Below are 25499 nucleotides of genomic sequence, written 5' to 3'. Positions count from 1 at the left end.
TATATACTTTTAAGAAGCATTTTATCTCTTAGGGTCGTTTGATACAAAAATAAATAACGCATGAATTAGTAATGCAGGGATTAGTAATGCATGGTTTATTTTTATCTAGTGTTTGGTTAATTGTTTTCAATCCCAACTTGTATTTGAAATCAATTTTTAAAAAAATCTCTTTTCCAATCATACCCTTATATTATTATGTAATTTAGTCAAGGTAGATAGTTATCGGAAAATATTTCTTTTATGACATTCTAACTAGCTATGAGAAGAATAATTTTGTTGTCATGTTTTCAATTTTCTACTTGAATTATTTAAGGATAAATAATTTTCATCTTAATAAATTGATCACTAATAAAATATCAATTTTAAATTTAAAAAAAGATAAACCAACTACTTTTAAAATTATAAAAGACGGTCAACAATTGAAAAATTGAATAAACCATGTACAACCAATCGTAAAAAAAATTGCAAGTTATAATTTTAATATGTATGTAATTTTTTTAAATTGTTCAAAATACGAATAATTAGTGATATCTTTGTCTTTTAATTAGTAAATGTTAAATAACTCACATTTTAAATTTATATTGATTTGAATTAGATATATTTAGTTACAAATAAGTCTCTCTAAATAATTTGTAAACTAATTTATTTAAATAATTTTACTAATACAAATATAAAACATAAAATTAAAAAAAATTGAGGGATATTTTTGTCTTTATGTGCTTATCCAAATGGAAGGTATTAGTTTTACATCACATAATATCAAGTAGGATGTATTAACTAATCCATGAATTAGTTATATATAGGTTCACATTCTTATCAAATACAATATTAAATTATATCACATCTAATACATAAATTATTTCTTTTAATACAGCCTATCAAACGCGATGAATTTAAAAAAAAAAGAAAAAAAGTGACAGTGACCGATAGGCCCATAAGCAATGGCGACTAACGAAAGCAGGACCATTGACGTTTTCCACGTGATCGTACATAGTGGCGTGGTTTTGACGCTAGAAATAGAATATTTTATTGAAATCTCTTTTTTCCAAATAAAATCGGAATCCATTTGACTTTTATCGAAACCCATTTAATAAAAAGAGACCCGACCTAACAAAATTTTAAAAAATAATAATAAAAAAAACAACAGTTTGATTATATCTTTTTAATCCTATGAGGTAATTGTGTCACCATTTCCTCATTTAATCTCCATCGTTCAATCTGCCACTCACAACTACTTTACAGCTTCAAGAATCAAAACTCTCCCCTCTTTTATTTTGTCCTTTTTAAAAGGGAGGCAGCCAAGAAGAAACACAACTCTTCTGAGAGATATTTTTTAGTGATTAACCTTAAACAACAACAATGTCGGGAGGGATTGCTCGTGGTCGTCTTGCTGAGGAACGCAAAGCTTGGAGAAAGAATCATCCCCATGTTTGATTTCATGACCCCTTTCTTGATTTTCTTTAATTTTACAGTTTCTGATTTTGTAAATTTGTTTTTTTTTTTTTTTTGTGTGTGTTTTATTTGTTGTGATGAATTTTGGGTATAGGGTTTTGTTGCTAAGCCGGAGACACTTCCAGATGGGTCAGTGAACTTGATGATTTGGCACTGCACCATCCCTGGTAAAGCTGAGGTGTGTTTTCAATCTTCGCCTTTGTCCAGTTTTCTTTGTTATGAATTCGGAAAGATTGCTGCTTAATTGATTGTGAGGATGAGGGCAAACCATGGGAAGCCTTCTTCAGTGAACACCGATTTTAGGGGTTAACCAATTTGGTTGACTTGTAGTATATGTTGATGCGTTGTTTTGATTGAAGTACACCTTGGTGTATGGACTTGAAATTAAATTGTTCTGTTCCTGTTGTTTAGCATTATGCTTATTTTATACCTGTAAATGCTACAATTTATAGAGACTACGTTGAATAACTACTTGCATTTTGTACTGCTGATGATTATGCAGAGTCTTTCGCAGCATGGAGAAAGAAAATACACCACAATCCATTGATAGCCACAGAATCCAGACCATCTTCTTATCTTTATAGAGATGTTTTAATTGCTATGTGATTTTCGCAAACAAACATTTGCTTTTGGCTTTGCATTACATATATTTCTTGTTGGTGTTGCTTCCTTTTCAAAATTGTTGAAAAGACCTTGAGGGATGTTGACGAGGTGCTTTGAGTTGTTGGTGTTCCCTTTCCAGGATTTGCCATATGATTTTGCACCCCCTATTTGAAACTCTTGGCATCAACTTCATATTTCTGAGTTCTTTTTTCGAGAATGGTAACAAACTTCATATCTATGACTTAATCAGCATGTGGTAACAATTGTATATTCCTTTAATGGTTTATACAACGGAAGGCATATCTAAATAGAAAATTCAACCTGTTCTTGTGAATCACCTTTTGAACATGAGTGGGTACGTTTCTAAAAATCACCACTACTTCCTTCAGAAATGTTCAGAACCTCAAGAGAGGGAAGAAAAAGAAATAGAAGATGGAAAAGCTTTTATGGGATTTCTTTTTCTTTCCTCATATATCCAGGGGTAAGGGAAGTAACCTGGACGGCTCCTTTCCCCCAAGAGAAAGTTGGATAATTCAAATTTTAACACTACGAATCTCGTATAGTCATATGAAGTAACACAGTTCAGTAGCAAGCCTTAAGTTTTATGAGTTATTGGCATCATATTAGAAGTTGTATGCTTTCTGTTATTTACTCTTACGTGGTAAAAAGGTTTTCTGCATATAGGAGTACATAGTGTATGCCTAGTAGATGCAGGGGCGGATCTAGGAAGTCTAAAGGTGTGTCACGGGACACCGGTTCATCGAAAAAATTTGATATATATAATATAAACAATTAAAAGAAATAAAACAGATATATATATATATACTATATAGTGTTATCTTTTGACAAATAAGGGCGCACAGCTTAGTTGGTCGAATGTAACGATTGTTGCCTGAAGGACGCGAGTTCGAAACTTGGCAGCTTTGCTTTTATCTTATAATACATTTTAGGAGCTTTAAATTGTTTAAATATATATATATATATATATATATATATATATATATATTCTTTGTTTTTTCTTTTTCTTCTTTTGCTTTTTATTTTTTTCTTTTGATATTTTATATAAAAAATAATTAGCACTTTGATTTTTAATGAGCTTACTTTCAAAACAAAAATTTATCGAGAAAAAGTTATTTGTTTTTACTTATTGAAATATATATTATAGTAACGTAAATTGTGTGTGTGTATATATATATAAATATATTAAAAGGTGACACCACTTGCAAAAAATTCCGTGTACGCCACTGAGTAGATGCATTAGTATTGAACTTCAAGTGTAAGCATGCAGAGTACATGTATGTTAAGCTGGATCAATTGATTTATGTACCATGCAAGCTGCGGAGTGTGCTTCTCTTATGCTTCTGGTTTCTTCCCTGCCTCTCTCATATCAGAGCATATAATGCTTGCTAATCTTGTAGCATTATCCTATTTAATGAAAGTACTGTGCTTGTCTGATAGGGGGGAACTCGTCTTCGTCTTTCTCTTATTGTTTCTCCTAACGAAAATTAAATGCTTGCAGACTGATTGGGAAGGTGGTTGTTATCCACTTACAATTCACTTCAGTGAAGATTATCCGAGTAAACCGCCAAAGTGTAAATTCCCACCAGGCTTTTTCCATCCCAATGTCTATCCATCTGGAACAGTTTGCTTGTCGATCCTCAATGAAGACAGTGTATGTTGGATATACGCTTTCTTTGTATTCGTCTGCTTACCGACTGTGCTCAATGTATGATGGCTATTATTTTCTTTTTCTTGTGAAGGGTTGGAGACCAGCCATCACCGTGAAACAGATACTGGTTGGTATCCAGGACTTGTTAGATCAGCCAAACCCTGCTGATCCTGCCCAAACTGAAGGGTATCATATGTTTATTCAGGTAATTTTGATTAAAAAAATGTTAATTCTCCATTTTTACATACTCAATTCACGAGAGACTTTTTTTTCATGATAATATGTTAAGATGTACCATCAAACATACTTTCCTTTACTCTTGCTGTCTCAATTAATAAAACAATCTTCTATCTTGGAATGTCTCAAAATTTGGGCACCATTCTATTATACAATTATCTCAAATCGCAAGGAGTTAAATGCATTTAACTAGTCAAAATTAGGTTTTGATGAAATACTTTTTCTGCCAATCCAGCTGTTTAATGTATTATTTTTACCTTTTCTGATATATTACAATATTCAGATTCTGTATGTGAATTAACTTTCATGTTGCATAAAATGGGATGAAAGCATTCGGGTCAAATTTTATAGGTTGCTTATGTATCCCTTTTATTTGAATTGTAACTTTTACTTTGGCCCCCTTTTACTAGGATAGGAAGATTTTGACTTTCACCTTAATAACCACGTGAGATGGGACGAAGGAAGTGCTAATTGTCATATCTCTTGTACTATTAGTCTGTGCTTTAGCTTTATGTCACAATAATGCTCCTGCACATGGAGATTAGAAAGATACTGGTGGCTTTTGCTGTAGTTTAAAGGCATTAGTGATTGCTTCGTCATCATTTGGGAGCTCCAAAACCTTCCGATTTCTCTTTCTCGAATTATTTCAGATTCTAATAATACATTTAGGAAATGGCAGAAAGATTCGTAGTTATCTCATTAGTGGGACAGACATTATGGTGATAATGTTAATAGTAGTTTAGAGGTCCATATTGCGTCTTTTCTTTGTCATGCTTGAAACTGCTGAAAGATGTATAAGTTCTGAATAGGAGTTTTATTCTCCCTGTTTGACACTCTTGCAGGATGTTCTGGAGTACCGAAAGAGGGTGCGCCTGCAGTCTAAGCAGTATCCACCTCTTGTTTAAAAGAATGTTTGTCTAATGTTGTGGTGGCTCTATAATGTACGTCTATGTTTGCTGTCAATAGAGGACAATGAATCTGCCAGCTAGTGACTCTTATTGGTATTTGTTTAAGTGGAGAAGTAAATATTAATTACTACAGGATTTTATCTCTGATAGACTATATCTGTAGAAGAACAAGCACAGCTGCAAATTGTTATCTAAATGGTGGAAATGTGTTGAAACTTATTTTCTTTTGCAAAAGTGGAATTTCTATTCAAAACATCCAAAAATCTTGCTCCAGGGAATATACTGTGTGCTTTGGATCCAAAATTAGCTCTGTTCTTTCTGTTTTCTTCTTTTTTGTTATTGTTCACCTGACACTTTCAAATTAACAATTACCAAAAGAGAACATTTTTCACTGGCAAGTCTTTGGTATGTTTTGGTTCCTCTGGGAATTGTGTTTGCCTGCACCAAGGACACATTAAATTGTTTGATGTGATATGTAGTTGGGTAAATTTATTTTTCACCAAGTACCACTATTATTAATATATTTCCTCTATTTCACTCCCACTATGATAAATGTTTGGTCATTTTAACTTTTTGTGTAATTTCCTGATTGATTCATACATCTCTTTCTTAGTCCAAGAAAAAACAGTTCTGTTTCTCTTCAATCATTGTCATTTAAAATAGAAGAAATATTTTATGTGAAGGAGCATTGTTTCTTTTGTTTGCTCCTTCGCTGGATGTGAACGTGTGATAAAAAGAAGTTACAATTATTGAATCCGTGGGTCTTTCTGATTCAATTACTCGTATCTGTTTGTTGGATACTGTGGCAATTCTTATTTCCTTGGGACTTGGTAACAACTCTTCTCCTGCTAATCATGCAGAGAACGGAAAGTGCAGAATTAGGGTTAGCTTTACCATTCAAGATTAATATACAACATTCTTCTGCCATTAAGGTGAAGCGAGTACATTTTGAAGTTTTTTAGAAAAAGAATCAACCAAAATTACCTACTACAATATGCTGTAAACAATTCTCCCTCACAATATAGGCACCATATGTGTGTGACGAAAAAAAAACGGATTTCCAAAATGTGTCATAATCTTCAATGACTAACTTGACCATGTTCTAGCAGATAGACATTAACTTCTCAGTTTTAGGTTGTTTACTGCCTGAGAAGTTAAAGGTACAAGCACTATTACAGCTGATGAGTCACTTGGTCTATGTGGGCAAAAGCAGATAGGTTGTCGACGATGATAAATGATTTCATTATCCAAATTGGTTTCAGGTGTGACACTTACTTACAATTGACCATGTACCCTTGCTGGTTAATGGTGTAACTGCAAGCTATGAGTATCCATTATGTGCATCCCTTTTGTTATTCTCGACCATTGCACTATCCTTTATATCTTGTATTATTTTCAAGATTTGCCTCATTGTTGGTCTCTGTTCTGGTGATGTCAAGCTACATATACTAGCAAGGTCAACTAGCATTGCAAGCCATCTATCCTCCTCGTTATCATCCTCCCTCATAGCTCTAACCCAATCCGGCACATCAGGGGGAGAGAGATGTGGATGCTGAGATGGAGGTTTACCCGTTAAAAGCTCTAATAACAGAATACCATAGGCATATACGTCAGACCCTGGTGTGGCTCTTCGTGCTGATTTGCGCACTTCTGGTGCTTTATAGCGTGCTGAATCAGGATCATCCTCAGAAGAAATATCTGCAAGCGCAATGATGGAGTAGTCTGTTAGACAGGCCTCAAAATCAGACCCTAGAAGGACGTTGGAGGATTTCAAGTTGCCATGAGTGAGCTTTGACGCTTGATGGATGTAAGCAATGCCCTGAGCCACATCTTCTGCTATTTTTAGACATGATGTCCAGTGAAGAGGCCTTGCCCTTGTTGATCTTGAACCTGCCACGAACAATAGAAAATTGAACATAATATATAAGTAAAAGGACAACTGAACATCAGGTTTCCCATTTAAACACACTGAATATATAAAGATATCAAATCTTCTAAAGCAGTGTAATCTATCAAAATAAAATCTCAATTTCTGGATAGTGGAATCACAAGGGGATTCAAAAGAAGCAAGAACGTCATACATTAAACATGTAAAATAAAGCAATTTCATACCACTTCGGCACTACACTGAGTTTTTTCTTATGTAGAGTATTCAGCAATTTCTATATATACAGCAAAATAGTGTTTACCCTCCTTCATTATGCAATTCAATTTCTATAAATAGATGCAATTCATTTGAACCTCCTTCATTACATGTGACACTACATTGCTGAAGGAAACGGTTACCTAAATCCTTCCATCTAACAACATCAAGTAAGTTGAATATTCAAGAAACACAGAACATTTGGACAATAAAAGGAAAACACCAAATTAACATCCTATTCAACTTAAAAGAAGAAACAAACACACTCATAAATACCAAAAAGACAGATGCAAGAGCCAAGGACCATTTGATAAAAAAATTTGAGGAATATAGTGCTATCAACCCATACCGGTCAGTCAGTGACAGCCTGAAACTAAAACACATTACTATTTGGCTGCCCTGTTAACACAAACTTTGCAATTGTCGGTAGTGAACTCAGTGGGTGCCCATGTTAGGCATCCACACTAAAAGCTAAAAAAGTCCCCTGCTACTGCAACCATAGCAACCACTGAAAGATCCAAAACACTACAACTAATTTCTTTAAAGAAAAAAAAAAGGCTAGTTATTGATTAGCCAGTAGCCACAGACAACTCACTCTTCCACTTTTTTCTCCATCACAGGTCCACCAAATTGACTTCACATTGACCAATTAGCAGAATTACCAAAAATGAAAAATAAACATTGATCCATTTCAGATGAATAATTTGTAGAACTAGTAATGATATATTAAAAAGTTAGAAACTTTACCATGAATTAGATTGAAGAGACTACCATTAGGCTGATAATCATAGATAACAAGCCTTTCTTGTTTAGCCTGAAAGTATGCTCTAACTGCAACCAAATTTGGATGCCGCAACATCCCAACTGACTCCATGTGTTGCTCAAACGCTTCTGCACTTGTAATCGAAGTTTTACCAGCATCCAATCGCTTTACTGAAACGATTAACTGACTAGCCATCAGAGCTTTATACGTTGTTCCAATTGTGCCTCTTCCAAGCAACTCTGCTGATGCTCTCATTAGTTGTTCTAAAGAATACAACTCTGTTTCCCCTGAACAAAATATCAGATTTCCACTCTTCATCTGTTGTTTCGGGGCTTGAAGCACTTTCACTTCTTTTTCTAATTTAATCTCTTGGCTACTATCATCTGGCTCAGAAACCGTTGCGTTCGCTGCACTATTGGTGATTGTCTCAATGGTACATTTTGTTTCTTTTGATTCAATTTCAGTTTCTTCTTTTCTCCTTTTCACAGAAGCAAAAAGACAGAGAACAGCTGCAATCAAGATCAATGTTCCAACTACAAAACCCAAAACAACACCAACTTTTTTGTGTTTGTGCTGAGGTGGAGGAGTAATAAGAATACCCTGCGACTGTGCGTTTTGGTATAACGGTGTGGGCGGAGAGGCAGCAGAGGAAGGTGAATCAAAGAATGGAGCCGAACGACACGGCTTATCAACAACCTCGCCACAAAGATTAGGGTTCCGTAAGAAAGACCGTACGTTAAATTTCTTCAGAGTTGGAGTAACAGGTACTGGACCAGTGAGGTTATTATTAGATACATTGAAAATTTGGAGTTGGGTCTGGTTCAACGGCGGAATCGAACCGTTAAACCAGTTAGAATCAAGCCGGAGATAGTTCAACCGGTCAAGAACAGTAAGCCTAGCAGGGAGTGAGCCAGTGAGATTGTTACGAGAAAGATCAAGAATAACAAGAAGGTGAATAGAAAGAACAGAAAGGGGAAAAGTTCCAGAGAAAAAATTATGATCAAGAAACAGAGTTTTCAGGTTAAGAAGACCGGAAAGATCAGGAATAGGACCGGAAAGTGAGTTATTCCTAAGATTGAGTATTCGGAGTTGGTCAAGATGAGTTAAACTATTCGGCGGAAAAGTACCCCGGAGACTAAACCCTTGAAGAACTAAACGCACAACACGACCCTGTACACATTTGACTCCTCGCCATTGACAGTAATCAAAACGCTCGTTCAGTGTGTAATGAAGCTTGTTGTCAAGGTCAGCTTTTGACTTGAATGACAATAAAGAAACAGCGTCGGAAGGAAGCAAAGAGTTGAATGGAGCAGAAGGGGTAGTGGTAGCAGCAGCAGCAGCAGAAGAAGAAGAACAAGAGTAGAAAGTGTATATTAGTTGAAGAAGAAAACAGAGCAGAAGCATCAATGGGGACATTGCAAGTTTTGCAACTAAAAAAATGTTGGTTTAGTGACTAGAGGCCAATTTTAGTGCTTTTTGTTGTCATATTGTTTGGTCTAAAAAATGGACTGGATTTTCGGAGACAGTGAGGAACTATGGAGAAGAGTGAAGGGTGAAAGGAAAAACCAAATGACAAATATGGCCCATTAATTTTGGCTCTAGGGTCAAAATAGTCTCTAAGGATTACACAAACAATAAATTGTGCTCTCTTTTTCTTTCAATCGACTCCAGAGAGAAGTTCTTTCGTAATTATCTCTACTTTAAAATTAGTTTAGTTATTTATTTTCAATGTGCGATAATAAAATTCTAAAACTCCAAATTTATTTAGAGAATTTTTTATTTTTCATATCAAACGAGTCGATAAAGTTAGTGATTATTTTGAAATTACAGTGAAAGATTAAGAACCATTTTTGGAAAAAATAGTTATTGGGGAGCAGCTGGCTTAGAACATGGGTCAGTGTTACGTGAAAGTGGACAAAATTTGTAGAAGAAAAACAATTGGAAATTGTAGAGAGCATAGTCATTCGTCTGAATCTCCTGCTAAATTTACTCATTTTATTTACTCGTGAATCTGTGCATATTTTTTATTTGTCTCAACAGTCTCACTTCCTGCTGTATTTAAAGGTCGCATTAATGATGAACAGTTATTGTTATCTTACTGAACAGAGTTTATTGTTTCAATTGGTATATTTGTTTTCTAGTATGTTACAAAAATTAACCCACGGAAAAAGGTACAAATATATACCAAATACAAATACTGTTAAAAATAGTTTATTCATATCCTCATTATATTTTAGGTTTAAATATACTTTTTTTATTATATAAATATAATCTCCACAATATTTATTTAAAAATATATGTGATTGTTATAACCAGTGTTCCGTTCCAATGAGCTGAAAATTAAAGTTCGTTTGAGCTCACTGATGGAGTTTATTAGTTTGAACCAATCCAAAGGTTATTTTAGAAATTAAAATCTTATCGTTGAACCTCTAGTTTGACAAGTTAATACATTCATCGATAAAAAATAAATTAAGCAGTTTAATTATTTTTTAGTCACGAGTATGCACAAATTTTATAAATAATAATTTAAATGAATATTTGTCAAATACTTTGAAACGTTTTTAAAATGAGAAAGGTATCATTACAAATTAGAATATAAAGATATGAGTTGGAAGAGTGAAAACTAATGGAGGTGGTATAGTGTTGTTCCTTTTTGACTAATACCACATCTTTTTAAGCCAATCATAACGTGATCTTATGAGGTGAGTGATTACCTTCCCCGTTAAATATCAATGATTAAAACATTATATTCATAAAATATATATAAAAAAATATTACTAATAAAGTATTTATATTTAAATCATTGCTTGTTTGATCAAATACATTTTTAAAATCTCGTAAAAAATGATCGCCTTGATATAGGTGATTAATGATGGTAATGTATTGACAATTGAGCAAGCAAGATGGAAAATAACATGTTCCCTTCTTTTCTTAAAGTCCAAACTTTCAAGGCCTCAACCAAAGTTTTCCTCTTCTCTTTTAATCCCTTTTTTTTTAGCCCAAAGTAGTGTCTTTTTCATATAAAGACGATTAAAATGTATTGGGGCACGATAAAAGGTTCTTTACCTCTAGAGTTGTCTTTTCTACTCTACCGTGGGGCCTATTTACAAAGTTAAAAAGTGAATGCTTTTACTCTAATTGCCAAGTAACTTTTACAATCTAAATCTTATTAATGGAGTAGCAAATTATGACACACTTAAGAGTATAAAGCAACAACTTCCAACGTGAGAGGATTTTGATCGAAATATCTACTTAACGTGTCGTATGATTACATCGATCATGAATTATAAGCTCTAAATTTGAACTATATATATAGTACAACATATTTATAATATTACACAGATCGTTATAATAAGAACTGTGGACTCACTTATCACTTGTTTAATAACTTAAATTTCTGAATTCAAAATCAAATATAATGACTGATGCATTGTTGGTCAAGGATCTTGAGATGATAACTACAAAGGCTTGAAAATGAATTTCCATGATGCTGGCCCAATATATTATTAATGACATCATAAGGCCCACTATCATAGTTGGTTTTCAACAAATTAAAGTCCCAACATTTCTTTCTTAGTACTATTCTTGAAATTGGCTACTTCATACTAAATTGAAATTATTACTAACGTTCGAATTTGATAGATGACACGGTCAACTTCAGAAAATTAAATTGCATTAAAAAAAAAAAAGTGGGCAAACGTATAGTACTAGTAATATTTAAGGCTGCATAACGTCACTTTTAACAATTTTTTTTTATTTTTTTGAATTGTTTCACAAACTGCCCAAATTCAATAGAGGATCTAGATAGGTTTTGCATTGTATTAAAATTGAACCTTTTTTTGCACTGTGGCATAATGGGACAAAAGGATTGGTGAAAGATGTAGACTTGATTGAATTTTATATTGAAGCTTGGGACTTGACAACAAAATTTTAATATATTAAGTGAGTCCTAACAAATGGTATGTTCTAAATTTAGGGAGTTTTCTATTTTAGTTGATAGTTCCAACTGACCTAGCATTATAGTTGGCACCTTGCATCAAGAATTGTTCATCCACACAAAAATTGTGCTCAAAAAACAAATATCCCTCTTTTTCTTCTTATTCTTTAATACGATTCAAATTTTTATCCACCAATTAAATGTATAAATAATGAAAAAAGGTTAAAAGTTATTAAACAAAGTTTCACTCCTCTAAAAACAAATAATATCTCACTTCCTACCTAATCATTCAATACATTCCAATCGTAATCTACACATGGCTACAATTTTTTTGTTTGGATAAATTCAAGTAGGTTTAGGAAGTACGGTTGACTTATTTTACCTAAGGCAGACAACTATACGTATGCATAATTTTTACAGCAAAAAATGTCATTAAAAAAATTCAATACTTAAAAAAGTTCAAAAGGTTTTAACATTTATTATATAAAAAGTAATTTCGAGTTTTTTTTTTTGACAAAGAGGATTCAGATAATACTAGCTCTTCACATGTGCATTTTTCAAGATATTATATTTAAAGAGTAATATCGTAAAATTATCTTTCCAGTATATAAAGTCAATAATCGACAAGTATTATTAGTAACATGGAGTAATAAACATGGTGAATAATTAAAAATCAACAAATTAGATACACTTCTGAAGCTAGTATTATGGTATCAACTAAGTCTAATTTTGTAAGATACATGTGAAGGTATTTTAATGTATTTAATGGCATCTGATTCGCCTGCTTCGAGTGTATAGTTTATTATTATTATTATTATTAAAAAAAGGTTGGTTACGTGAGAAATAAAGATGGAATGAGCAAGGAAAAGCGACTTGCTGCTTGTAAATTAGTTACTCAGTCACTACCAAATACCTTCCCTTCAACTACTCTCCAATTTCAATAATCTAAACATTTTTTAGATGAAAATAAAACAAGGTGGTTGCAACAAAAAAATTGAGTTAACCAATCACAAAGCCATATGGTCAACAAGTCAACTTCTTATTGCCAACGAAACTTAGCTTTACTAAATCAAATATTGGTGGGATTGTAATGTCATCATTAGTACTTTATAACTCACTTCATTTTTCTCACAAGAAACTCATCACAATTTTCCAAAACCAAAAATTAAAAAAAATCAAAGATGAAGAATACTATTGGAAGTAGCACAAAGTTAATACTTCTTCATCCTTATATACAAAAACAGGGGAGTTCGAATCGGTTTTGGACGTTGGCTTTTATTTCTATCTTAACACTTGCTTTTCTTCTTACTCTGATATATACGAGGGAGTCGAAAATCACGACCTCTATAGCTGTTGCATCTACAATTACTAGTACAAGTACACCACCATTGTCAAAGGCTGTGGCTAGGGCACTTGTTCATTATGCATCGAATTCGAATAACACAGAACATATGTCTTACACTGATATCAAACATATTGCTGATGTTCTCCAAAAATGTTCTCAGCCTTGCAATTTACTTGTTTTTGGACTTACACACGAGACTCTTCTATGGAAAGCCCTGAATCACAATGGGAGAACGGTTTTCATCGATGAAAATCGATATTATGCAGCTTACATTGAGGAAAAATATCCGGAAATTGAAGCTTATGACGTGCAGTACACAACTAAATTGAGCGAAATGAAGGAGTTGATTGCTGGAGTGAAGGAACAAGTCCGAAACGAATGCAAGCCCGTGCAGAATTTGCTGTTTTCGGAGTGCAAACTGGGGCTAAATGACTTGCCAAATCAATTTTATGAAGTGGATTGGGATGTTATTTTGATTGATGGTCCAAGAGGGTATTGGCCTGAGGCACCAGGACGAATGTCAGCTATTTTCACTGCTAGCGTATTGGCGCGGAGCAAGAAAGGGGGAAATCCAAAGACGCATATTTTCGTGCATGATTTTCATCAACAAGTGGATAGAATTACGAGCGATGAGTTCTTATGCAAAGAGAATCTGGTGAAATCAATGGACATGTTGGGGCATTTTGTGTTGGAGAGAATGGATGCGAACAACTTTCAATTCTGTCGCAACCATAACTCAACAACAGCAAATTCATCTTCTTAGCACATTTTTATGTTGTTATATGATCTATCGGGCTTTATTTCCTGTTTCATTTTATTATTTAACACATGTTGCAGATTTTTGGACTTGTTATATGCTAGGGAAGGAGGGGCAGTGTAAAAAATAACTTCTCTTTTGGTATATTGTAAAATGTATTCTTCTACATTTTGAATGAAAAAGGCAACTGTTTTTTGTCAAAAATTTCCAATCATATTATTTATCTTCCCATAATCTTGTTTAACCACGTAATTTTATTAAATATAATCAGAACTTAAGGGACCAAAATCAGTATATATATTACTATAATAGACTAGTGTGAGCGTTATCCTAAACATAAGGACCATTTTTATCATCTTTTGTGAATAATTGTTGGGTATATTTGGCCTGTCAGGAATCTTACCCCCAAAAAAAAAAGCTACATGAAACAGCAACGCTAGTGACTGGCAGAATTAATAGATTCCAAACTGCATATTCTAGCGAACTAAGAAGAAGAAACACAGAAAACTGGAAGCACCATGGCTACAGATTTCAAGTTTATCCCTCTTATAGGTATGAACTTTCAAGCCCTTTTTTCAATTTGTTATTTGCTTCTCTTTTTTTGGCATAGGAGGAGTTAGAATTTTGAATAAATAAATTCTGGATTGTTGGATTCTTTGATAAATTATTTATAAACATAATTATAGAGTTTGAGCCAGAGTTAAACGAGTTTTGCTGAGCCGAACCTATAGGTGAAACTCTATCTCGGCCCTTTGCTTTTTTGGACATGGATGTTGAAACCCTTCTTAACATGGTTGCATTTTCATATGAGGCAGATGTGAGTCCTCTTTTGGAGAAGTGGGATCATCCAAATATTACTCAAGATGAAGGTGTAGCTCAAGTTGTTAGGCAATTAGATCAGGCTTGTAGAGAAGCTGGATTCTTTTATGTGGTAATGCTTCTTTAGCCTTCTAATATTTGTATTTATGGATTTTATTGGTGGCCTTGGAAATAGCCTCTTGTAAAAAGGAAGTGCAAGACTGCGTTAAACCCTTGTGTGATCCGGCCCTTGTTGGACCTGTGTATAAACGGGTGCTAAGTGCCCTTGGCGATCTTGATTGCAGCCTAATTTTTGGTTTTATCCAATTTGCAATTTTGGGGAAATAGTGTGCTGTCACTGAGAAAGAAGCTAAGCTTTTACTAAGTTTAAGTTGGATCTTTCATATAAATCAATTGATTGTTGTAGGATTAGTGTCCATTTGATCTCTACTGTTGTTTGTTCTGCAATCTTGCAGAAGGGCCATGGTATTCCTGATTCCCTTATGAAAGATATTAAAAGCATAGCACGCGAATATTTTCATCAACCGTATGAAGAGAAAATCAAGATCAAACTCTCTGCAGAAACTGGATACAGGTTTATTCCTGTTGTTAATTTAAATTATTACTATTCGATACATTGTCTTAACTAATGGTTTCTTATGTATCTTTAATGCAGAGGATACCAAAGAATTGGAGAGAATGTAACCAAAGGCGTACCTGATAAACATGAAGCTATTGATGTATGTAAGATTAATTACTTATGGTGTGTGTATATATTATAATAGATAAAATAAGTGTCCAGCTTGTTTCAAAAGTATTATCCAAGCTTTCTTAGGTTTCTTCACCAGTGCCTAAAGTTTCTGAGTTGGATTTTGATTGGCATTGGATCAGAGTCAGATTTCGATAAGTGTATTTTCACTCATAAGCTCATGGTTATAGCTATATTTTTTTGTATTCTGGTCCAATTGCATATTATCTCTATTCGTTCTTTTGCACGTTTCCTTTACTCTATCATTTGAAGTTTTGGATTAGACACTTAGAAATTTCCACATAGTATGCAGTATATATCTGTTCGCAATTATTAGCTCACAATTTGGAGGTTTCGGAGCGTGTGCTCCAGTTTCTGATGATCCATATAACTGGAATGGAATGAATTACTGTGTAATAAGATATTTTAGATATTTAAATAAGTAGTGTTTGGATGCAAGGGGTGGACATATCTTCTATGTGCAGAACATTTGAATGTCCAAATATGTAAGTATGTGTGCCTTCGAAAAAGAGAATTTTTAAACAATGTACAGATTATAGTGCTATTCTTATTCACCCTCTATCTCTCGGGATGGGGCTCATTCCCTTTTAGGTGGACGGTGGTCTTGTTTCAACTAATTGGATTTCTGGCTCAACTGTGAACTTCATACTAAATTCATTCACAAATTTATTAAGTTCCTCTCAATGTCAGTTTCTATTTTCACACGTGTTTGCAGTGTTACTAAATCATATTTGATGCATTTTCATCTAAATCTCATTGCAGTGTTATAGAGAAGTGACTCATGGGATGTATGGAGGTCTTGGAGACGTTATGCAAGGATCCAACATATGGTAGGTTAAACAAGTTGCTTATAATGCATGGTCTTTGCACTAAACCCTCCTTTTTTTCCCTTTATACATCTTAAAACCCTTGTTATTGCTATTGCTTGGTTTATACTCCTGATTCCTAAATGGCTACTTTAGATTTTGTTTCTTCTTGTTTAGCCTATGTACATTGTTTTCTTAAGCAGGCCAAGTAATCCTCCAAATTTCAAGCAGTTAATGGAGGTGTATATTGACCGCTGCACAGGTGCCTTGCTCTGTTGATTCCATCTACATTTTTGCGACTTACAAAAAGTTAACGCTGGAGCTGAAAAAATGTTGATGAACTGTTATATTATATTGCTGACAGATCTATCACGAAAGATAATGAGAGGAATTGCTCTGGCATTGGGTGGATCAGCTGATGAAATGGAGGGTGAAATTGGTGGTGATCCATTTTGGGTCTTTCGAATAATTGGTTACCCTGCTGCGTCCATTTCAAATGGACATGATAAGGCTCACAATGATGTTGGATGGTAAGTCCCAGTGTTGGTTGTCACGTTGTCTTTCTGTTATCGTTGAATCTCTTTTCCAATGAGTGATGTTTTTGCTTTCTGTTTTGTCCATATCTTTTCTTGGAATCAAATAAATCTCAGTGGCGCCCATACAGACTATGGTAAAGCTTCTGATCTCTACAAGGATAGTACCCTATCCCCATTGATTACCAATCATGATTGTTTTCTTCTCTTACAGGCCTATTGACATTAGTCAACCAGGATGACGGTATCATTGCCCTTCAGGTATTATATAATGTCCTTGTTCCAATTTTCCCCCCTTTCCGAGCTACTGAAGCGTGCTTACTGTCTCCCTAGATTTACTTAGCAAAGCCTCTGTCGTACATCGTTGTATTATGATTTGAAGTTCATCCTGGTTTGCTGATGAGATATAGACCTCATTTTGTTCCATTCCTAATCATATTGAGTTGTTTTAAGGTGAGAAATAAATCGGGAGAGTGGATATCAGCACCACCTATCCCCGGCACATTTGTGTGCAATATAGGAGATATGTTGAAGGTATTTAATTTGCTTTATAGGAGTAAATTTTTTCATCAATTAAACATTTCTACTTAAGAAGTTGTTGTTTGCTTCTATTGGTAGATCTTATCAAACGGAATTTATGAATCAACATTGCACCGGGTTATCAACAACTCTCCCAAATATCGTGTTTGTGTGGCCTACTTTTATGAGGTTAAAACACTTGCATTTTCTTTTGTGATAATTACAGTAAAAGAACGATGGTACAGAGTAATCTTAGTTTCTGATGCTTTGTGTTTAACTTCTCGTATAGCCTAACTTCGATGCTGCAGTAGAGCCACTGGATGTGTGTTTACAGAAGACTGGTGGCACCAAGAATTTTGAAGGAGCTGTTTATGGGAAGCATTTGGTCAGCAAAGTCACCACCAATTTTATTATGTAGAGATTGAGCCAAGTCTGAATCCATCTCCTCTCTTGCCTGGTTTTGTTAAGAAAATAAGAAGGTACTTGTGTACATTATGGATACTGTGTCTTGTATGGGCCTCAGCTTCCCTATCTATCTCCCCACAGGAAAAAAAGAAGAGAAAAAATGTAAATGGAATAAAAGTAAGGTTGTAAACCCTTGAAAATAACAGCATATCCCGTGTAATCTTATGAATGAAGTGTTGGGAGTGTAGAGTGTGATGGAGGTTGTATCAAAAGGCTCTCGGCATAAGTAAGTGAGTAACGCATATCAAAGCAGTTCTCTTTTAGGAATTTGGATATAATTCGATAATCGAATTAGCAGAAATTGAAGGGTAAGAAATAACGACACTAGTACTAAAGCTATTGATATACAAGGAAAAGCACACACAGTGCATCAAACCTCCACTATTTAGAAATCTTCTGGCTAATCCTCAATCTCCGTATTATGCAAATATACAATTACTATTTAAATATATAAGAATTAATTTTAAATCTATATTTTTAATAGCTTAACACTTCCAGTAAAGATCAAATTTTGGATAGGAAAATAAGGGGTATATTTGGGATAAAAATTATTGAAGAAAATTATTTTACTGATAGGCATTTGTACCAATTGAGTATTGGAGAAAAATTTGGTCAGGATTTGGTCGTAAAATAAATATGTTATTTTATCTTTTAAGTTTTAATATTTTTTGAATAAAAAATAGAAAAAAAATTGATTTATTTAAAAATAAAAAAAATATTATAACTTTTTTTATTTCTAATTAATTTTTCTGATTATTTAACAATAGTATTGAGTAATAGTGTATGTAAAACGATCCAATTTGTTTATATAGTCTTGTGAGTTGTGTACCAATCGAGTAATACTGTAGGTGAAAGGATCGAATTAAGGGAGATGATCTCGTGAGTTGTGCCAATTTTGTGAGAGTATTATTATACTTTCTCCGTTCAATAGAGAATGACATAATTTGATCTGACACAAAATTTAAGAAAATTAAAAAAAAATTAATTATGTTGTTCTAAATTGAAGTAATATCAAATAAATAAAATTATCCTTTTAATTTTGTAATCTTAAATATGTCACGTGAAAAATTATTATCAAAAAAAAAATTGTTCTTTTTAAAATATACTAAAAAAAAATTATTCTTTCTAAAATTTCGAAGGTATGAAATAATGAGTGCCTACCAAAGCACACATGGGGAGGTCAGGCAAGAGGACTAATTGCAGGACAATCATACAAATGTCAAAGTCTTTGAAAATATCACATGTATCTTTACATAATCATATACTTGCTCAGTCCTATTTAGTTATTTACTTTAAAAATGACACGTATTAAAATTATACTATTTAGCATAGTAAAATTATAATTTTATTTTTATTAATTATGATTTCAAAAAAAATAAATTTTGATATTTTTAATTTTCAAAAAATTTAAATGAGATATAATAAAAAAAAATTGTGATTTATCCACGTCTGTGCTAAGTTAAGTAAAAAAAAACACTCAATATAAGTACAAAATAACAATGTGACATAAAATATGAAAGATGATTGATCCACGTATGTGCTAAGTTAGTTAAAATAAACACTCCCTCTATGTTATTTCTTTTTATAAATAGTTGGATTACGGTACTTGTCATTTTATAAAATTTATATATAAATTACTATTATACCCTTGATAGAGTAGTTAATTGATTTTGAAAATGTATTCATCATTTATTATAAAGTTGACTTAAAAAAACATTAAATAAGAATAGAAGAGTAAATTACATCATATTTTAATGCAAATGCAAAGTAAAAAATAAAATATAAAATGGAACGGAGGAAGAAATATTATAATCCAATTTTAGTTGTTATTTTTAACAAATAAATAAAAAAGATATATTCATTTTTTTCTATCAATTTATTTAGAGAGTTTAAGTTTTTGACAAAAAGAAGAACCTCTCTAATAAGTAACTTGATAATAGATATAAATTAATTATATTAATTATTATTTTTTTGATAGGTATATCAATTAAAAGACTGGACAAATAAATAAGAAGGGACTATCATTATAAATACTTCCACTTTATTATTATATTATATAACAGCATCAATAGAAGGACAACTTTCACATATAGCAAACAAAAAATTCATATTTGTATGTTATAACAAACTTTGCATTATTGCGCTCCATAGCAAACATAAAACTGTATAATTTGCTATACATATACAATTGTATAATTCGCTGGCTAAATTGTATCATTCGCTAGCCTATTTCACTGCAATTGTATAATTTGTTTTGCATACAGTTGAATCGAATTAAAATGTATGTATATTGCATAATTATAAGTGTATAGCAAGAAGATATATGTTTTTCTCGCTTTATACAAAAACAGAAACACAATATATACACTTTTGTTGTATAAAGCTAGAGAAAATTGTATTTCACTGCAATTGTATAATTCACAATTATATAATTCGTTGGCCTTTTTCTCTGCAATATTTGAAGTAAAATGTTTGTAAATTATATAATTAAGTATATAACACGAAGATATATATTTTTGCATGTGTATATACAATTTTCTCTCGCTTTATACAATACAGAAACAGAATTATACACTTCTGTGTATAAAGCGAGAGAGGCGAGCGAGAATGGAGAGTGGCGAGCGAGATTTTTGGGAGAGAGATGCTGGCAAATTTTAGCTAATGTTTGTTATGGAGCACAATTAAATCAAATCCTAGCTATTCCATTTAATTTAGGTTATTAGTTTGCTATTATATATAATTTTCCCTAAATAGAAACAGTAAAGTCCAAAAGATAAAAATATATTTTAATTAATTTTTCATAAGAATTATATTAAATTAACATAAATCAAATAATATATATCGGAGATGCATATATTGAGACTCCTATATTTATCAGATAAGGATTCTTAGGATCGTCTAGCATATTAATGTATAACTAGGACTCGTAATATATTTAGGATTTTTGTATTCAAAACTCTGTCAGCATAGACCTCGTTGAAGTGAGTCATGGTTGAGTGTTTGTGAATTGTGACAGAAAACTGTTTTAAGCTTTCCCAGAGAAGCAATCTTTTTTTTTTCAAATGAAGAGTTCGAAACCAAAAAAAATAGAAGTATCATATGATATATGACGGTGCCATGATCTGCTCCTGTTTCAATTAGAAACTATATTTAAGAAAAAAAAAGATTCCTGTTATAAATTCCCCGTTTTTCTGTAGTATTGAAAGAAAAATACTTACTAATTTTTCAATTTTCTCAATTTAATTTGGTCAATTATTTGTTTGAATAAATACTTCCTTTGTAGTTTGTACCCAAAACACACCCTGTCACTAACTGATTTCCACATGGAGCTGCCTGGCTCTCACATAACCACCAAACTAGCTAATGATTAAAAGACATTTTCGATTAAAACATTCAAAAAACGGAAAAGGGCCTAAAATATTGTCAAAGAATTGAAAATGGTATGAAATTACCCTCCATCCACTTATTGGCTCCAAGATACCCGTCCCATCCACCTATTGGCTCCAAAATACCCTTGTCATCCACCTTTTGGTTCAAAATTGACCATTTATTTAACGGTTTTAAATTTAAGCTATTTAAATATTTTTTTAAATACGTGGTGCTAAACTATTTGTTATAATTTAACTTATTAGTATAATTTATAAATCAATCCACTACCCACCCATTATTAATTAAACCCCTCCAAATTAATAATCCGTCACATTATTAATGTAACAACAGAAAAACTATTGTCAATTGAGTGTTTTTTAAAAATTTGAGTTGAAAACATCTATAGAAGTAAATTATCATACATTCAAGTTTCTAAATAAAAATTATCGATAAACTTAAAATCTGACTATGTTCATCTTAATTGTTGTTACGTCTCAATTATGTGATGTTACTTCATAGGTAAAAAAATTTCAAAATAATATATTAAAGGTTTTAAAACAAATCATAAATATTATAAAATTATATTTTAAAAAAAGTGCATGAATTAATTGGGGATGTATTACTTCTTTACCTTTAATCATAAATTTCTAATTCAATCTTGAAAGAGAATCTTATTGAAAGTGTCCTCCTAAATAAGTGGCTCAACCTAAATTTAATTGGGGTTTCGGTTCGGATTCAAATAAATTTGGATTTCATTTTCAGAAATCTATAATTACATCCTGTCTTAGTAGTGTTTATGGCGACTTTGATTTTATAAATGGATTTTTAATTGGGTGCGGTTTAATTAGTTTTGCGTGAGTAGTGGGTTGGTTTATAAATTATATTACTAAATTAAATTATAACCAATAGTTGAACACCAAGTATTTTAAAAAATATTTAAAGAGTTTAATTTTTAAAAAATTAAATAAGTGGTCAATTTTGAACCTAAAGGTGGATGACAAGGGTATTTTGGAGCCAATAGGTAGATGAGAAGGGCATTTTGGAGCCAATAGGTGGATGGAGGGTAATTTTGTACAATTTTCAATACTTCAAAGTTATTTTAGGCCTTTTTTGTTCAAAATAAGCTAAATTTAAGTCAATCGTTAAGAGTATATCTAGATGAGCTTGACTTAAAAGTTTAAATTAGAATTCATAACTTAGATTTATTTGTATAATTTTGATTAAAAATAAGTGTGTTAAAGTACTATTTTATGTTATACAAATACTGTTTTAAAAAAAAACTTAGAAACACCAAATAAGACAGCTCAAATAGACAGTAAGCTTTAAAATTCAGTGACCTCCTTTCTTTTTAGTATATTTAAAAATGAATGACTTTTTTTTTTTTAACAACTTTCAACATGGCATGTTTAAGGCCACGAGATCAATGGATTATTTTGTATATTTGACCCAACTTTAAAGTCTTTTTTGTATTCTTAAATTTCGTGTCAAGTCAAACTAGTTCATTCTTTGTAAAACAGAAGGAATAATAATTATGAGGAACATGCTGCGGTGTCATTGATTTTAACTCGTATTTACGGCATAATGTCACATTTATCTAACGATAGCAAATTTATTTTACAAAGACTTATACGTAGTAAATCAAAAATATCTTAAAATAACTACAAAATTATTTTTAAATGCATGTACAAAAGGGGATATTATTGTCTATATATATATATATATGGTGTAGTATTATGTAGTAATGTTGAATGAAACATAATAATATACTCAGAAATCAGAAGCATCATGGTTATGGATTTCAAGTCTATCCCTCTAATAGGTTTGAATTTTCAAACCAAATTTGAAGCCCTCTTTTCAACTTCTCATGATTTTGCTTTTAGTGTTTTTAACTACAAAAGCATTTCATCCTCTGTGACTGTGTGGCCTATTAGTTTTATGGTTATTAAAACTTTGCTTTAAGAACATTCAATTAATTTTAGTAGTATTTTTTATATGAAACAGATATAAGTGCTCTTTTGGAGAAGTGGGATCATCCAAATGTGGCCCAAGATGAAGGTGTAGCTCAAGTTGTTAGACAATTAGATCATGCTTGTAGACATGCTGGATTCTTTTATGTGGTAATTGTTTCTTCTCTACACTAACATTATTTTACATCGATTGACATAGTATACTAGTTGGTAAAATAGACAAGGGAGGAGGCAGATTCATCTGAACTCAGTATTTTCAATGCACGTATAGTTTGCAGTTACATATAATGTGTTTGTACATATGACCCTGTTCTTGTTCTCTGTTTGGCAATCTTGAAGAAAGGGCATGGCATCCCTATTTCCCTTATGGAGGAGATCAGAAGTGTTTCGCGCGAATATTTTTATCAACCCTATGAAGAGAAAATCAAGATCAAACTTTCTGCAGCAACTGGATACAGGTTTATTAATATATAGATTGTTACTATCATATTATCTTAATTAACTACATTAATACAAATTGCTTATGTATCTTTGCCTGCAGAGGATATCAAAGATTTCGAGAAAATATAACTAAAGGCATACCTGATATGCAAGAAGCTATTGATGTACGTTTGATATAAACTGAAAAAAATTGTTTTTGCTGTTTAACTTGAAGACCATTCTTCAGCTATGGACAACATTTCTCATGTGAACTTCTCTTTTAATTTCTACATTATAGGAATGCTTTGTTTAATAATTAGTACTCTCTCTGTCCTAATCTTTGACTACACATGAGTTTTTGATTTAAAAAAAAAGAAAAGGAAGACTTTTATAAAACTTGTGGTGTTATGTAAGTTTTAGACATTTTTGTCTTTGTCTAAATATAAAAGAGTGACATTCTTTTTGTGACAGATAAAAAGAAAAGAGTGTCAGATAAATTGGGATAGAGGTGATCGAGTAGTTTGTTTCTATTTGTAAATCATGTTTGATGCATTTCATCCCAATCTCATTTGGGATTGCAGTTCTATAGAGAAGTAAAACATGGGATGTATGGAGATCTTGGAGAAGTTATGCAAGGATCCAACATATGGTAGGTTAACAAGTAACTACTACTTGTTTGGTGTTTTTTCTGTTATTTGGCCTCAGTAACATTATTATTTTTTTTTCCATATGCAGGCCAAGTAACCCTTCAAAGTTCAAAAAGTTGATGGAGCTTTATATTGATCTTTGCACAGGTGCCTTTCTCTTTAAATTACATGATCATTCGATATACTTGGTGTGTCTAAACTTACAAAATATTTCTACATTGGGACTGACTTTTTTTTTTCCAGATGTATCGCGTAAGATAATGAGGGGAATTGGTCTAGCGTTGGGTGGATCAGCAGATGAAATGGAAGGGAAAATAGCTGGTGATCCATTTTGGGTCTTGCGAACAATTGGTTACCCTGCTTCATCCATCTTAGATGAACATGATAAGGCTAATGATGTTGTTGGATGGTAAGTTAATATTGGATGGTCATGTTATTGGTATTATATCTTTTCTAATATCGATCTTTTGCTTTCTGTGATCTTCACCTTGACTCAGTGGAGAGCATACAGACTATGGTAAACACTTGATATCTTTACAAGGATTTCATATTCTCCTGCATTGATAATTGGCAATCATCAAAACTTTTGTTTTCTTGTATTTCAGGACTATTGACATTACTCAACCAAGATGATGACATAGTTGCACTTCAGGTACAATTTGTTGTACTTATTTACATGAAATACGTTACTAATCAATTTGAGTTGTTTAAAGGTGAAAAACAAATCTGGTGAGTGGATATCAGCACCACCAGTTCCTGGAACATTTGTCTGCAATATAGGAGATATGTTGAAGGTACGAAATTTACTTTTTTGCATCATTTTTACACACCTCTACTTAAGTTGTTCTTGTCTGCTGGCTATTGATAGATCTTATCAAATGGAATTTATGAATCAACGTTGCACCGTGTCATCAATAACACTCCCAGATATCGTGTGTGTGTAGCCTACTTTTATGAGGTTAAACACTTCCTTTTTCTTTTGTGACAACTAAAGTAAAAGAATGAGGGTATGGTTTATTTAATGTTAGTTTCTGCTTATTTCTCTTATAGCCCAACTTCGATGCTGCAGTAGAGCCATTGGATGTGTGTTCACAGAAGACGGGTGGCACCAAGAGTTTTGAAGGAGCTGTTTATGGGAAGCATTTGGTCAGCAAAGTCCTCAACAATTTTGTGATGTAGACACTGAGCAAGTCTGAATGTGTCTCCTCTTTTCTTTACCATAAAAATAAACCGAGTGCCAAATACAATGTCGCACTATACAAAACTTAAGACAGGCACTCTTCAGTCTGTTCTCGCTTTCAACTTTTCAAACTAGCAGAGAATAAAGTTGTCTACATGGTGCTCTTGACACTAAAAGCACCCAGTACCGCATTCAATGGAAAACAAACTAAG

At 32.6% G+C, this 25499-nt stretch overlaps 5 protein-coding genes across 9 annotated transcripts; 4 read left to right on the top strand and 1 right to left on the bottom strand.

Annotated features, from left to right (window-relative positions):
* Positions 1 to 1264: 1264 nt before the first annotated feature.
* LOC101244048 (SUMO-conjugating enzyme SCE1) lies at positions 1265 to 5132 on the top strand. 2 transcript variants are annotated; one of them, NM_001348419.1, is made up of 5 exons: positions 1265 to 1428; positions 1547 to 1630; positions 3575 to 3727; positions 3816 to 3929; positions 4804 to 5132. In NM_001348419.1, exons 1-5 carry the CDS (start codon positions 1360 to 1362, stop codon positions 4864 to 4866), a joined length of 483 nt encoding a protein of 160 aa, NP_001335348.1. In that variant the 5' UTR covers positions 1265 to 1359; the 3' UTR covers positions 4867 to 5132. The 2 variants fall into 2 exon arrangements, with proteins under 2 accessions (NP_001335348.1, XP_069149203.1); XM_069293102.1 differs by having other exon boundaries at positions 1313 to 1428; positions 1955 to 3727; positions 4804 to 5088.
* Positions 5133 to 5772: 640 nt separating this feature from the next.
* On the bottom strand, positions 5773 to 9512 carry LOC101244333 (probable inactive receptor kinase At5g67200). The gene is made up of 2 exons (XM_004231820.5): positions 7760 to 9512; positions 5773 to 6759 (listed from the first exon to the last, which is right to left on the bottom strand). The coding sequence occupies exons 1-2, from the start codon at positions 9189 to 9191 to the stop codon at positions 6191 to 6193; spliced, it is 2001 nt and encodes a 666-aa protein (XP_004231868.1). The 5' UTR covers positions 9192 to 9512; the 3' UTR covers positions 5773 to 6190.
* A 3179-nt stretch (positions 9513 to 12691) lies between these two features.
* Positions 12692 to 14018, top strand: LOC101244631 (protein IRX15-LIKE-like). The gene has a single exon (XM_004231821.5). The coding sequence runs from the start codon at positions 12894 to 12896 to the stop codon at positions 13818 to 13820; it is 927 nt and encodes a 308-aa protein (XP_004231869.1). The 5' UTR covers positions 12692 to 12893; the 3' UTR covers positions 13821 to 14018.
* A 120-nt stretch (positions 14019 to 14138) lies between these two features.
* Positions 14139 to 17916, top strand: LOC101244917 (probable 2-oxoglutarate-dependent dioxygenase At3g50210). Of its 4 annotated transcripts, none has more exons than XM_069294076.1 (13): positions 14158 to 14366; positions 14501 to 14545; positions 14630 to 14745; positions 15089 to 15207; positions 15289 to 15352; positions 16144 to 16211; positions 16391 to 16449; positions 16552 to 16717; positions 16838 to 16857; positions 16935 to 16981; positions 17174 to 17254; positions 17339 to 17428; positions 17529 to 17916. In XM_069294076.1, exons 4-13 carry the CDS (start codon positions 15116 to 15118, stop codon positions 17655 to 17657), a joined length of 816 nt encoding a protein of 271 aa, XP_069150177.1. In that variant the 5' UTR covers positions 14158 to 14366; positions 14501 to 14545; positions 14630 to 14745; positions 15089 to 15115; the 3' UTR covers positions 17658 to 17916. The 4 variants fall into 4 exon arrangements, with proteins under 4 accessions (XP_010315984.1, XP_010315983.1, XP_069150177.1 ...); XM_026029711.2 differs by having other exon boundaries at positions 16388 to 16449; XM_010317682.4 differs by lacking the exon at positions 14501 to 14545 and having other exon boundaries at positions 14139 to 14366.
* A 4845-nt stretch (positions 17917 to 22761) lies between these two features.
* Positions 22762 to 25494, top strand: LOC101245215 (probable 2-oxoglutarate-dependent dioxygenase At3g50210). Its single transcript, XM_010317684.4, has 12 exons — positions 22762 to 22892; positions 23075 to 23190; positions 23380 to 23498; positions 23582 to 23645; positions 24042 to 24109; positions 24196 to 24254; positions 24351 to 24516; positions 24605 to 24624; positions 24713 to 24759; positions 24821 to 24901; positions 24976 to 25065; positions 25158 to 25494. Exons 1-12 carry the CDS (start codon positions 22859 to 22861, stop codon positions 25284 to 25286), a joined length of 993 nt encoding a protein of 330 aa, XP_010315986.1. The 5' UTR covers positions 22762 to 22858; the 3' UTR covers positions 25287 to 25494.
* Positions 25495 to 25499: the final 5 nt, after the last annotated feature.

Source organism: Solanum lycopersicum, chromosome 2 (genome assembly GCF_036512215.1).
Source record: "Solanum lycopersicum chromosome 2, SLM_r2.1".
Classification (NCBI taxonomy): Eukaryota; Viridiplantae; Streptophyta; class Magnoliopsida; order Solanales; family Solanaceae; genus Solanum; species Solanum lycopersicum.
The sequence above is the reverse complement of the archived record's forward strand: the minus strand, read 5'-3'. Positions and strand labels throughout refer to the sequence as shown.

What these genes read in the sequence shown, in the direction of transcription:
- LOC101244048 (XM_069293102.1), top strand. Translation starts at nt 3,377, where the DNA reads ATGTACCATGCAAGCTGCGGAGTGTGCTTCTCTTATGCTTCTGGTTTC. An exon ending in CGATCCTCAATGAAGACAGT is followed by an intron (nt 3,728 to 3,815) that starts GTATGTTGGATA and finishes TTTCTTGTGAAG; the next exon opens with GGTTGGAGACCAGCCATCAC. An exon ending in GGTATCATATGTTTATTCAG is followed by an intron (nt 3,930 to 4,803) that starts GTAATTTTGATT and finishes ACACTCTTGCAG; the next exon opens with GATGTTCTGGAGTACCGAAA.
- LOC101244333 (XM_004231820.5), bottom strand. Translation starts at nt 9,191, where the DNA reads ATGTCCCCATTGATGCTTCTGCTCTGTTTTCTTCTTCAACTAATATAC. An exon ending in TCTCTTCAATCTAATTCATG is followed by an intron (nt 6,760 to 7,759) that starts GTAAAGTTTCTA and finishes TGTTCGTGGCAG; the next exon opens with GTTCAAGATCAACAAGGGCA.
- LOC101244631 (XM_004231821.5), top strand. Translation starts at nt 12,894, where the DNA reads ATGAAGAATACTATTGGAAGTAGCACAAAGTTAATACTTCTTCATCCT.
- LOC101244917 (XM_010317681.4), top strand. Translation starts at nt 14,333, where the DNA reads ATGGCTACAGATTTCAAGTTTATCCCTCTTATAG. An exon ending in GCTCACAATGATGTTGGATG is followed by an intron (nt 16,718 to 16,837) that starts GTAAGTCCCAGT and finishes AATAAATCTCAG; the next exon opens with TGGCGCCCATACAGACTATG. An exon ending in ACGGTATCATTGCCCTTCAG is followed by an intron (nt 16,982 to 17,173) that starts GTATTATATAAT and finishes AGTTGTTTTAAG; the next exon opens with GTGAGAAATAAATCGGGAGA.
- LOC101245215 (XM_010317684.4), top strand. Translation starts at nt 22,859, where the DNA reads ATGGTTATGGATTTCAAGTCTATCCCTCTAATAG. An exon ending in ATATGCAAGAAGCTATTGAT is followed by an intron (nt 23,646 to 24,041) that starts GTACGTTTGATA and finishes TTGGGATTGCAG; the next exon opens with TTCTATAGAGAAGTAAAACA. An exon ending in ATATAGGAGATATGTTGAAG is followed by an intron (nt 24,902 to 24,975) that starts GTACGAAATTTA and finishes GGCTATTGATAG; the next exon opens with ATCTTATCAAATGGAATTTA.